The 13,776-nt window shown below is 34.5% G+C and overlaps 1 protein-coding gene across 1 annotated transcript in view; it reads left to right on the plus strand.

Annotated features, from left to right (window-relative positions):
• Positions 1-13,776, plus strand: part of SLK (STE20-like kinase) — a 46,581-nt gene that overhangs the window by 20,367 nt on the left and 12,438 nt on the right. The window contains exons 2-9 of the mRNA XM_009699484.1: positions 772-936; positions 3,242-3,290; positions 4,041-4,190; positions 6,837-6,909; positions 7,123-7,317; positions 7,982-8,063; positions 9,054-9,182; positions 11,188-12,612. Of these exons, the coding sequence (XP_009697786.1) occupies positions 772-936; positions 3,242-3,290; positions 4,041-4,190; positions 6,837-6,909; positions 7,123-7,317; positions 7,982-8,063; positions 9,054-9,182; positions 11,188-12,612 (2,268 nt within the window). The remainder of the gene's footprint in view (positions 1-771; positions 937-3,241; positions 3,291-4,040; positions 4,191-6,836; positions 6,910-7,122; positions 7,318-7,981; positions 8,064-9,053; positions 9,183-11,187; positions 12,613-13,776) is intronic.

A 13,776-nucleotide genomic window follows, 5' to 3' on the forward strand; every position in this document is an offset into this window, starting at 1 on the left:
CCCTTGGGTACCCAAGGTCTTGTTTTCCTTTTGCTTTTCAAGTCAAAATCTCACTTGTTCTCCAGTTGACCTTATCACTACAGCAGTTCTAGCTCCCTGGTCTTAAGGCATGGAGTAGTAAAGCAGAGGCCAGCAGCATTTTCAGTGTGGCCCACTGCAATGAGTAGCCATCTGTGGAAGTCCTCCTAGACTTAGGAAGTAAAGAGAGTAAAATGCCCAGACGAATCAATGATGGCTTGGCCACTTTTTAACATGGTAGCTTGAATACAGCCCCTGGCTGAAGAGGAGCGTAACCTACTGTTGACTGGTAGAGGCTGTGGTTTTCTATGTGGCTTTGCGAACAGCTGTGCTGCCACAACGTGGGAAGTGTCAGAAGGGCAAGAATGTGCAGTCAGAAATGAAAGGGTGAAGGCTACTTCTTGCCAAATGATAGTAGTTTTTTGAGGAGCAGCACAAAACTTCATCTTAGGAGTACAAAATAGTAACGACCCTAAGCTATTGACTGCATGATGGTTTAAGAATGTGATGAGAATTAAGTGGTTTTATATTCCTGTCTTTCATTGCTTCTTGACCTTCAGAAAAATTATTAAACCCTTTTTCTGCTAGATTTTATCTAGCCTTTAATATGCAGGTGTTCTCTTTTTGTAGAGAAGCAAATTAAAGGCAGGAAAATAGTACAGAACTGTCAAGAGGGTTTTTGTTGTTGTTTTCTGGTGACATTTGTCTGGTGAATTTCACATATATGTGTTTGCTCTGACTTTTCTTTCATAGGCTCAGAACAAAGAAACAAAAGTACTGGCTGCTGCAAAGGTGATTGATACTAAATCAGAAGAAGAACTTGAAGATTATATGGTTGAGATTGATATTTTAGCATCTTGTGATCATCCTAATATTGTTAAGCTCCTAGATGCTTTCTACTATGAAAACAATCTGTGGGTAGGTATTTTTTCTTCTCTAAATGCTTTTACTTATTTCAAAAGGTTATTGAAATTACTTTTTTTTTTCTTTAACTTTTTATTCTGGGTTGTCACTATTGGGATAACTATTCAGTTTCAAAACTAATTTGTGAATATGACTTTCAGGAAATTGTCACTGTAAAATTGAGCTACACTGAGTCATTTGGTCAGAAGTTTGAATATAAAATTTAGAAATTAGCAGTTCATGTTGTTGTATGGCGAGAGTTCTTAGTGCTTATTTGTAACAGCGGGACTCAGATTTTAGTTACATTAGCACAATTTAGAGTGAGATTCAGAATCCGCAGCTAAAAAATAAATAATGTGCTGAAAAGGTCAGCCTGTGAAGTATATATTTTAGATAAGAGTGGATTCCTTGGTACTTCCAGGGAGGACGGGTGACCAGGACTTGAATCATAATTAATTTACTTAAAACCTAGATTTTTATACATAGAAGTATAGTGGGCATGCATATGACTGTACATCACACTTCTGCTATATCCTGTGCACTGAATAGCTTTAGCTTTGAAAATTCAATTTATTCTTTTAGGTGATCCAATGCCATATTTATAAGTGCTTTTGGAATTGTACAAAGAAGACATGTTTTTTTAAAAAGTTTGTGATAAAAAAAGGTACCTAAAATAAGTAAAAGAAAATTTCCTTGGAGTCTTACAAATATGCTTTATCCTTTAAACATGAAAACAATGGAAGCATAATACCATGTTTCCTGATGTAGATTTATTTTGATAAGCTCTGTGAAAACTTTGCGTGATCTGAATGAGAGTAAAATGATATATAAAACAGTGGAATAGTGCATAAGGTCAGCATGAAAGCAAGTATGCATAGAGGCAGAATATCAAACTGAGTGAATAGGCTTCACTGGTGGAATAAAGATAGAAGAAGAGTAAATAGTTTGAAAATAAAATTGTAGACATATAGTCACAGTGAAATGCAGAGGCATGAAAGTGACAAAGGGAAGGCTATACTGATGTAAGTAAACAGAATTTAGTGGAGGAAAAAAAAGAGAAGGATGATAGTTGGACATAAAATACGCTTTTCCTTTCCAATTTAGAAACATGATTTCTCTACCAAGGAGACCTTTGTCAGATTGTCAGATCAAACAGCAAATTCTAGAGAAAGAAATTATTTATTTACAATTTCCCATGCTTAACTAACTTGGTAGTAGGTATATAGAAGCAAGTAAATGGAATATTGGTTTAAAAGACTTAAAGAATTGCATAATATAGTACATTTGTTAGTACCATTGTTGTGAGGATTAATTGTAATAGTAATGTGAAATAATATGTAACGTAAGTGGTGTATATGTAAGTGTTAAGGTATAAGGTATAATTTGAGGTTTCCTCTTTTATGGGCAGTTATACTCTCATTTTAGAAGTACTCTAAAGGAAAAAATGATATTATTTCACAGAATATTGACTGTTAGGATTCTGACAAGAAGTACTCATTAGCTATCAGACTGAAAATTATAATTTAATGTTTGAATTTCAAATTAAAGAAGAAAAAACACATAAGGAAGAGTGGGATGTCAATCTTGGATGACCCTTCCTCTTCCTTGCTGTCCTCATTCTCTTTGTCTACCCTCTTTCTCCTTTGTATATGTTCTTTCTGTCCTACATGTCAGCATAGTTTGTGCCCTAAAATGATAGCAGTTTATTTCCGTTTCAAAAGGAAACAGAGAACTGGAGATGGGGTTGTTCTAGTATTATTAGATACTGGGATAGAAACCTTGATGTATTGTAGGCAGCAATGAAAATGGAGGAAAATTAATGTAAACATCTGAGTTTAGTAGTTTTATGTAACTTCTAAGAGTATTTTTCGATATTTTCATCTCATCTGAAGCAATATAGGAGATAACATCTGCTACTGGAGAATAATGTAGCTCTTCTACTTGGACGTTTCAGTTGGAGAGAATATAGTATAGAAGTACAATTTAGTAATTGAAAAATGAGTTTGCATGAATTATGTAAATCACATTACAATGAATCAGGTTCAAGCTGGTTGTTTTACAAGTTTTATTATGCAATTGTATATTTGGATTAAAACTTTTGTCTGAGGATCTCCAAGCATTTTTCAAATGATTTGATTGAGCATTACAGCCCTACTTTTAGCTGGGTAACAGTACCAATATTTTGCAGAGATCAGTGAAATAATTTGTCAAGGTCAAATAACCTGAAACTCTGGTCTCCCAATAATGCTCCCTTAATCAATGGTTCAGTTCAGCGGAACTATTTAATTTGTAATTTGTGTATTCTTTTGTTTATATACAGATCCTGATCGAATTTTGTGCAGGTGGAGCAGTAGATGCAGTAATGTTGGGTAAATAAGTTGTTTCAAGTAATAAACTTAATAGCAAGTAAAATTATAATATATATTGTAAGACTTGTTTCACATGTATATTGTTTTGAAATGCAAAGATTTATGTAATTGGTGTGGTATATGTGTTGAATGTTGAGGTTTTTAAATTAGCATTTACACCTGTATCTATGGACATTATAACTTAAGTTAGATTAATTTTCTGTAATTTTTAAAGTGTTTATTTACTTTTCAACACACATTTTTGTCTTGATCCTTTAAGTCAATGTGATGAGTTGTTCTTATATGCTTATGGAGCTTTCTGTTGTATTCTATATGAGCCCTTTTCAGGATCTCATTCTTCCCCTTCCCCTGCCATCTTCCAAATTACGTTGTGATAATTTTTTATATTGCATCAATCTTGAAGTTAGATTTTTCTGTGCTTACTTCTTAAATTAGGTGAATGCTAATACCAGTAGTTAAAGAATCTAGTCTTTAACATTTCTGTGTACCGCACAAAAGAACCAATCTCTGAACTATATAGCTCTTCCACAGTTCACATATACATAGTTCATAATGAGGTGGATTTTGAGTACAAGGGATGGAATTTTTTGCTGAAAGGAGCAAATACTTTCAGATAGAAGTTTTTCTGACCTAGGGTCTTCAGAATCTGCCAGATGAATTAGTTTTCACTTATACTTCTATACTGATTGCTGTGAACACATAACATAAATGCAAAAATGTTGTGTTTATTTCTGTCTCTTTCTCTTGTAGAGCTTGAAAGACCATTAACAGAGCCACAGATCAAAGTGGTGTGCAGGCAGACGCTGGAAGCATTGAACTACTTGCATGAAAATAAGATCATCCACAGAGATCTAAAAGCTGGCAATATTCTTTTCACGTTAGATGGAGACATTAAACTAGGTAAGCATGTTGCATATAAAAGTCTTTCCCAATACTTTGCACGGTCTTATAATTGTGTTTTCCTTAGACTGTAGTTTGGCAGAATTCAGTATTTATCTATTTAAATATCAATCTAACAATGAGAGTTTTTTCAGATGCAAGTGGTTTGCTACTATGAAGAAAGAAAAAAGAGGAAAAAAAAAAAAAAGAAGCTTGAGTGTATGACCTAACTGTACTCAGCACATCTTTCAGACTTCAGAATCAGCAGTTGTAGGAGTCATATGAGTATCTGTACTGAGTTGCCTAAAGTCAGACATGAGTCTTAGTGTTTCTTAGTATAAGAAACTTAGTTCTTAATTATCTTTACTACAGTAACTTACTATCAGAACTTCCCGTTGAAGTCGTTAGTTTAGAAAATAAACATCCTTCACTATCACCAAAACCTGGTACCTATTACTGTTGTCTCTTCCATTACTGAGAAGAAGAGAGGTAATAATCATAATTACTCAACTTAGTTTTTTCATGCCTTTTTTAGTTGTTCGTTCCACTGAAATTAAGATAGAACACTCTGGAAGAAAATTAGTACAAGCTTCCTATTGTTGATTCCTATTTTTTCAATCTGAATTTAAGCAGTCATCCACATTTTCCCCCTAATGTGGTAGGGAGTCCAGGAGGATTCCTCCATGAAGAACTGACAAAGGACTACTGGTGGTGAATAGCATCCCTTCATTCAGCCAGGAAAAGACAGAAATTGTCTGGATCCACTTTATTCAGGGCTTGGTCAGGGGCAAATGTGTATAAGCTGTCAGCCTCTACAGTGGCTCTACCAGTGTCATAGCTCCATGACATAGCAGCTTGCATTCAGGTTTCAAAAACTTCTCTCTACGTGATGTGTGTGATGAGTTGTATTTCTTTGGCTGCAAGTTACACAGAGGGTAAAGATAAGGAGAATCAGAAGATCACCACAGTGAACTGGGGCTCTAAATTCCCAACTTTGCTACAGACTTTCCTTTTAAATGTATGCAAGACATGTCCAAATTCACAAATGTACCACTACCTAACTCGTATTGATCGCAGTGTCTCTATAAGGTATCGTGCATCATCTCTGTTAAGAAGTTGAGACTTATTTAAGAACCTGCTTTGCTACATTGATCAGTTAAGTGTATCTGGGCTTTTTGCATGGATTCCCTTGCACAAGGTTGTTACTTGTACATACAATACTTGCTTGTGCCTTTCTCTTCATCCGCAAAGTACACGTAGCTTTACTGTTTTGACTTTTCTTGGAAGCCTGAAGATTTAGTGATGGACTCGGTCTCATAGTCATTATTTATAAATGTAATAGAACCACTATCTTAGTTTCTTAGTACTACTGTAAAAGAAATCACAGATCATAGCAAGAGTCTCACGGTCAGAGAGAGAATCATTTGTTTCTGTTCATTTTATGTGCCTTGCATGACCTGGCTCCTCTTCATACAGACTGGGACTGTTTAAAAATTTTGTCAAACTTAGCTGGTACGCAGCACTGTGCAGCTTCCAAAATACTACTTTACAGTTCAGACCACTGGGAGATTTCTTCCACGCATACATTTAGTGATGTATTCAGGTTTGCTAATTAACATTTCCAAAAAAAGATTTGCTTTAATTTTGAAAAGTGTACAGTATCCCTTTAAAGAGCATTTTACTCCTTTTAAATTATTTGTATTTTGATTCTGGTACACACAGAAATGAGTAATTCCTTGTTTTACAAATATGTGAACGGCAAATACATTTATTTCATTGCATTTTATTTGTATGAGGATTTGAGTTTTATTATTTCAGTATCTGTAGTCCCTCAAGAATTCAGATTTTGCGTTTGAACAAATAGCTCTCTTAGTCCTTATCTTTTTTTTTCCACAGAGCGAAATGAGGCTTCTCAAGTGTTGAGCCCATCAAGTAATTTTGTACAGATTAAAGATGGCAACATATGGCTATTTTGTCCCTTTGCTCTAAAATCTAGATCTTCATTAAGGAAGTTACATCTATAATAAGATGTAACACTTACTTAAATGTCATCCTTTTTTTCTAAGTGAGAAATGTAGTGCTTTGTAGACAAGTACAATTAATTGCAATGATAAAATTGATTTTTGGTTGGATGTTACATCAAAGGTGCATATGCAAGCTTTCAGGTATTTAATATGAAGTGAAAAGTCACGTGGAAGGAAACGTGATAAAGGGAAAGGGAAAGATAAAGGAAAAATGTAGCTTTATGAGAATTTGAATCCTGAAATTAAAAATTGAATGAGTTGTTGAATTAATGAGAGCGCTAATGCCATGTCTGAGGAATACAGACTTTGCAGGCTAAAGAAATTATTTTCTAATTTAAATAATTTAACCCACTTATGCCTACAGTAAATACATGCATCACATTTGTCCCACGTGGCTCAACAGTAGCATTATGGTTTTTTTTAGGAATGGAGAATAATGTTTATTCAGTATCTTTCATTAGAAATGCTACAGAACCTTGGCACTCAGTTGTTAAAACACAAATATTTTTATCTCACTTTGAAGTTTTAATACTGCAGAATGCTTGCTGTGGAACATACAATATTTTAAAAGACAGTTGTAAAATACAAAAATATAATATGTTTTCCACCACCAGTTAATAGCATTTTACTGTTTGCTTTTAAGCGGATTTTGGAGTATCAGCGAAAAACACAAGAACAATACAAAGAAGAGATTCTTTTATTGGTACACCATATTGGTAAGCACACCGTTTTGCTGACTTTTTAGTATGAACTAATATCTTAATATTACCTTTGTTAATATTACAAGCTTGATACAGTATTATGTAAATGTATTAAGTGAGAGTAGAATGTGCTGCTTAAAATGCTTCAGTGAATTTATCTATTTAGAACCTTTTCAGAACAAATAAGAGTGCATTTTCTAATCTGGTACTTCATTATTCTCTTTGCAGGATGGCTCCGGAAGTAGTAATGTGCGAGACCTCTAAAGACAGGCCTTATGATTACAAGGCTGATATTTGGTCTCTTGGCATTACTTTAATAGAAATGGCTCAAATAGAGCCACCTCATCATGAATTAAATCCAATGCGAGTGCTTCTGAAAATAGCAAAATCTGATCCACCTACATTAGCACAGCCTTCAAAATGGTTAGTATTTTATTTACAACTTTCCCACCCCAATTCGCAGGTTTTGAGTATGAGACATGGGCATAGACCTGTTGAGCTTTATGGGACTAGCTTTATGCATAAAGTCAGGTACATACTCTATAAATGTTTGTTTGTACATGTACACATACAGAGATATATATATCTCCTTATACAATTGGGACTATGGTCTTTTTGTTGTACTTCTGCATAGAAGCTTATATACTGAAGTATGTTGCAGATTTTGCATTAAAACGTGTGCAAAATAGCTTTTTACAAATGCAATAAAGATCTGAAGACCATCTGAACAAGAAAAAGAAAATCAGGCGAAAGGAGACTTAAAGTATTTTTATATTAAGAAAACATTTTAAAAGCTGTTATTTATTTGTTCATTTTAATATCTTTATGGGATTCAGTTAGTGATATAGCAGATGTGGTGTATTACAAATCCAGAGCCAAAAGTAAACTTTTTCTATTAATGCACAAACATTTTAAAGATTGTGCCACATTGGTCTTTGCATTCCTGTACTATCTTTGTGTTTCCTAAATCAATAGAAGGACCTGGAGTTGCAGTGTAGATGCATGTGAAAGCAAAAGAATATTTCACTATACGCTAGCCTGATGTCAAGACAAAGGAAGAACCACTACCTGTTTGCTTTTTGTGTAGGTCATCAGATTTTAAAGATTTTCTGAAGAAATGTTTGGAAAAGAATGTAGATGCAAGGTGGAGTGCAACTCAACTTCTACAGGTAGGAGGAGTTAATTGTTCAGAACTGTTTTTAAAGGCAAGCATATTTTGTATTTTTTTTAAAGGCAGAGCAGTATTATAGTAACTTTAAATAATTTCAAATTAAGTGTACACAATCTGTTTTAAAATTGTTGCATTGATCCTTATTTGGTAAAATCTGATTAAATTATACCAAGTGCAGATCAAATTCTTTGTTTACGTATTTTGTTGTAATATAACTAATTACTTTGCATAAGTATTTATACTTTGATACTTACAATGGATGAAGGAGATATTTACGTAAGTAATCAATTGCTGACAGGTGTTCTACAAGCTTTAGTGCTCAGCCTTTGTGTATAATGCTGTCACTGCAGAACAGCTAAACACAAGTAGATGTGACTAGGTACATTTGGTTCTGTTTAACGTCAGCACGCATTTACTTTATCCAGAATACATCCGGCATATGTTGAATAGATTTAAGCAGCAGGGCCAAGCAGAGAAAGAAGATTCAGACAGTAGGAGAAGAACAGGTAGCTGTTTCCTCTTAACAAAAAATGTAGAATTCTGTGTTCTTGTTAGGAAAAAATGTTCTAAAGTCAAACCAGATTTTTTTCTAGAAAGAATACTTCTAGATAAAACTTATCAGGAAATAATTTAACTGTGGAACTGAATAGAAATGAAACTTGTTTCCAGGAAAAGTAACCTTTTAAAAAATCTTTCTACTTCTATTCTTTGGATTGTGAAACAGGTCAGTACAAATGAATTATTTGTATTTTTAGCAAGTTTGTTAAACTACTTACACAGTATATTTGAATGCAAATGTTTTGATTTTAAAACTTCTGCAGAAAAAATACATTAGGACAGTTATGATTGCTGTTAACTGTGAATCTTCAAGTTTGAGAGAACCAAAGTATCATTTTTTCTGAAGTTATGTTTCTTTCAAGTTATGATTTTTCCACTGTGTACCATGAAGTCATCACTTAATATTGTGCTTATTTTTTATTTTCACAAGCATCCATTTGTTACTGTTACTTCCAATAAACCAATAAGAGAATTGATCGCAGAAGCTAAGGCTGAAGTTACAGAAGAAGTTGAAGATGGTAAAGATGAAGATGAAGAAGAAGAAGCAGAAAATTCTCTGGTCAGTTTAAAATTTACATTTTAAAAGATGCAGCTAGTTTCAGTTACCAGTTTCCTATGGAGAACTCAGTTTCTGATGTACTACCCAACTTTTGCATCAAGTCTTCTAAGAATAACAACATAAACATACTCTAACTTTATTACAAAATAAGTAGTCAGCATTTTCAAAATCAGCATGTTCTTAAACTCTTTAAGAACTAATAATAAAGTATATTATCTAATAAAGAATATTATCTTCATTAATTTTACATGTATATGTAGTACAGAATTTTAAAAATCAGATACTGGTTTTTATATAAATGGTTTTAAGTCAAAATGACTAGATGAACGAGTAAACATAGATTTGTATTTTATAAGATACTTAAAACATTAAGGAAGGTATGTTACCATTATGCTATAAACTAAGTTTATGATTTTACAGCATGACTGTGAAAGAAAAAAAAAAAACAAAAGCAAAAAATCCCTGTATTTTACCAAGACAGGTTTGCATTTATGAATGTATTTCTAAAGGTGTTTAAGAATCTTACAGCACAATTCAGTTCCTCAAAGGGCAAAGCCATGAAGTTCAGTGATACGGTAGTACGTTGCAGAATATACAGGTAGCATGCTTTCTGACTTCACCGGCTCAAGCGCTACAAACATGGACAGTGACCAGTACCATCAGTAGCTGCCATTACCAGCAATGGTAAAGAAGCCAAATGCATGTGCACAAGAAACATGCCTCCATTTCCTCCTCGCCCCTCACCATGCTGGTCACATCCCCTGGCCTTCATACCACTTTCCCAGTCCACCCCAGCAGATCTCCAAGCATTCATTCCCACCAGCTTTGTCCAGGACTTAGTCTCTGTCTCCTAAGGCATCACCCACCACCTCCCTCTGCTGATTAGCTGCTAAGGCATCAGTCCTAGGACGGGTCAGAGTGAAGTCCACCACCCTGTGACTCAATTAAGTGTCTCAACATGAACAGCAGTTTAGGAAACTGTGAGGTAGATTCATTTACATTATTTTACTGTGGTAGTTTTTAAAACTGCTTGGAGATCAACACTAAGCTTCTAAAACAATTAGGTGAAGAAATCTTTTAAATGCACTTTTGACTTAAAAGGAATTGTTTTCTGTATGCTTAGGAAAACCTTAAGGTAGGAAATGCATGATCAAACCCATGCTTGTTATAATAACTAACCTGGTATGTTCCCAATGGCAAATCAGAAGCCTGATCTGCAAATTACAGGGTTCTAACGGTAAATATAGACAGAGAGATATTGCAATCATTTTGAAGAGTGGAAGGGCAATTATGGTTAAAATGATACTTCATTAGTATATTCTTTTATATGTCTGTATGTAATCTGATAACATTCATATTCCAGCAGCAGCAAGTTCTACGGTTATGTAACTGTTTCTATTCTAGTTCTGTATTGCCACTTAGTCTGCTGGAGGTTTTCACCATTTTAATGGAGTTTCACAGTGAAGAAAAAACAGACCAAATAATATTCAGGCATTTTTAACAAAGAACATAAAGATACTCTTTTTGATCAAGCAGAAGAAGATCTTAATATTGCATTTTATCAGTGCTGCACTAACTAAAGCTATACAGCTTCTTTCTAGCCAAACTGGCACAAAGACATGTCTTTCAAATCCAACCGTAGCTGGGACTACCAGGGAACTGAACTAATTAAAAAAAAAAAAAAGCAACGCGATTGGAGGAAGAGTCTTGAAGTTTCTGTTAAGTGTGAGGCAGAGGGCTGACTATGATCCCTTTCCTTCAATCACAGTGTATTTTATTAAATTATGAGAGATAGGAGAGGGTTCTTGTGAAACTGTTCTGTTCAGAGCCTGTCTGCAGTTCATGCACTTGTTCTGTGGTAATACCAAATTAAGTATCCTGAGATTATCAAATTCATGTAACTCTGCCTGTAAATACAATAGTTATCTCTATTCAGGTATTCTTCAACAGAACTGTGCTTTAATTTAGAAAATTATTAAATATTTTTCTTCCTTTAATTTTTTAGCAGTTACCCGCAGAGAAGCGTGCATCCTCTGACCTTAGTATTGCCAGCTCTGAAGAGGATAAACTTTCGCAGAATGCCTCTGTTCTGGAATCTCTTTCTGAGAAAACAGAAAGTAATGCAACTGAGGACAAAGCCAGCACTATATTTCAAGATGACAAAACAACTGGAGATGATTCTGAGGACATTAAATTTAGGAAAACAGCTGATAACATATATGATACTACTGTTGGTGGTATGAAAGTGCAGAATGGTTCTGTGACAACTGATGAAGATGAGCAAGGCAAAATAGTGCCACCTGAAAAGAATGCAGAAAGCCTGGGAAAACCACATGAAGATACAGAACCCCAGAAAGGAGGGGAAGAACTTGATGTGCTAACAAAATCAGAAATAAAGGATGAACCCAACCTAAAAACAGAGAAAGAAAATAACATGGAAAATGAACAGACAGAAGATAATAAACTGAAAATGGTACCTACAACTGAAAATAGTGTAGAAACTGAAAAAGCTATTTCTAAGGAAACTGGTGAAAAAGAAGAGAATGAGAACAGAACTGATCTCTCCGAAAGTAAGGAAGAAAACGTCCCTTCAGAAAATACTGCAGAGCAAAAGGAAGATAAAGATGAAGCTCAGAAAGAAGCAATAATAGACACCACCATAGAAACTCTACCTAATGCTGCAGATAAAGTGGCTGATGAAGAAAAGGAACTAGTAAAGCATGGAATTGACAACATTAAGGAGATAGGTAGTATTGCTGAAACACAGATCAGTGATGGGGATAAAATACCTGAGACGGAGGATAAGCCAGTGGAAAGTCAGGCTAAGCAGGTCCATGAGATAATCAGCTCTGAAGAAACTCTATTGGAAAGCCAAGGTAAAGCGATCAAAGTAGATGAGAAACTGACAGAAAGTGAAAATGAGGATATTAGTAATGTAAGCAGCATGGAGGAAACAGAGATCAAAGACTCTAGAAAAGATGACGTAGACCACAAGGCAATACAGAGCAAGCCTGAGGATATTTCTAATAAAGTGGTGGATAAACCAACTGATACGGACCAAAACTCAGAAGAGCGCAGACCTGAGAATATCCAGGAAAACAATATTCAGATAGACAAAGAACATTCAGAAGTTACTTCTGATGAAATAATGAAGGATAAGCTTCAAGATATTGTCAGGGAACAAGCTGATGACTCTGAAGTCACTAAAGTCCCCGGTATTAGTATTAGCATTGAAGAAAATGAGGAGAAAGTCAAAACAGACAGACAAGACAATACTGAAACTTTACAGCAGCTAGAATCGGAGAATTTGAAGGAAAATGATGCAGATTCAGGCACTGGTTCTACAGCTGATAACAGCAGCATTGATTTGAACTTGTCAATTTCTAGTTTCCTTAGTAAAAACAAAGAGACAGGATCAATATCTTTACAGGTAAATATAAGCAATCATATATTTTTATAAAAAATCCTATGTAAGTGTGACCCTAAAATTATCTCCAAGTTTGACTTTTGCAACAAAGAAAATGGAGTGAGAAACTACTATGACAATGTGGAATATAAAACTTTGTAGAAACCAAAGTATTCTAAATTGCGCATTCCAACAGTGTCTGGATTTTGTGCAGTTATGAAGCAAAGCTAGAAGCTACAGAGCTGCTAATTATTTTCTTATTTTGTTGCATAATTGTATTTCAAAAATGTGGACTAGCATATAACAGGAAGTCTTAATATTGAAGGTGAAGATTTGTGAGTCGTAGTAGTTCAGAACTGATATTCAAGGAGACTACTTCAATGCCTTACTCAGCACACAATCCCCTATAAGGACAAATCTCTTAAAATATCTAATCTTATATTGAATTCCTGTCACTTCCATCTTCTCTCTGTTTAGATTTAGAAGATCTAAGGCAGAGAGTCTCTCAGGTTTGTTTATTCTGAACACTGTACTCCTATGGTTGTACTATATCGATGCAATTATACATTATGAATGAGCTTAATCAGAGGAAACACATTCCGGATTATGAACTTTATTTTTATCTTTATACTAATACTATTATAGCTGTACTAGGATAGTAACTGTGTAACCATTGGTTTTAAGAAAAAAAACAACCCCCAACCAAAAATCGTAACTTGACATAACTGTACTAAGCAGGACTTCAAGTTGTTTGCAATAGCTCTAGCACAATGAAGATGCAGTTTCAGCTGGGATCTCTCTTCTCTTGGTACGAAACAATAGCAGCTCTGAGAAGTGAGATTTCTCTAATTCTGTTGGCAAGATCATCACATGAATTTTTCACTAATATATATGAATAAAAAAAAATAAACTGGCTCTTTTAATTTATTTCCAAAGCAGAAGTAAGTAGTTGAGTAAATTGCTATTCTGTTTCAGTACTGTTTTTTGGAATTAAATATCTTTTTTGTTGACTGGGAAAATTATGGTCAAAAGCAAACGGTAATTGCAACTTTCTTCAGCTCTTGAAAATAAAACTGCATCAGTTTTGTTCAGGGTTTATCTAGATATTTATTTTTTTTTCCTGACAATTTAGATGATCAATAATTACAGTTTTCCTTTGCTGACTAGAGGGAGTTTCAGTATATTAGA

This window comes from Cariama cristata, unplaced genomic scaffold (assembly GCF_000690535.1).
Source record: "Cariama cristata isolate BGI_N322 unplaced genomic scaffold, ASM69053v1 scaffold6414, whole genome shotgun sequence".
NCBI classification, from domain to species: domain Eukaryota; kingdom Metazoa; phylum Chordata; class Aves; order Cariamiformes; family Cariamidae; genus Cariama; species Cariama cristata.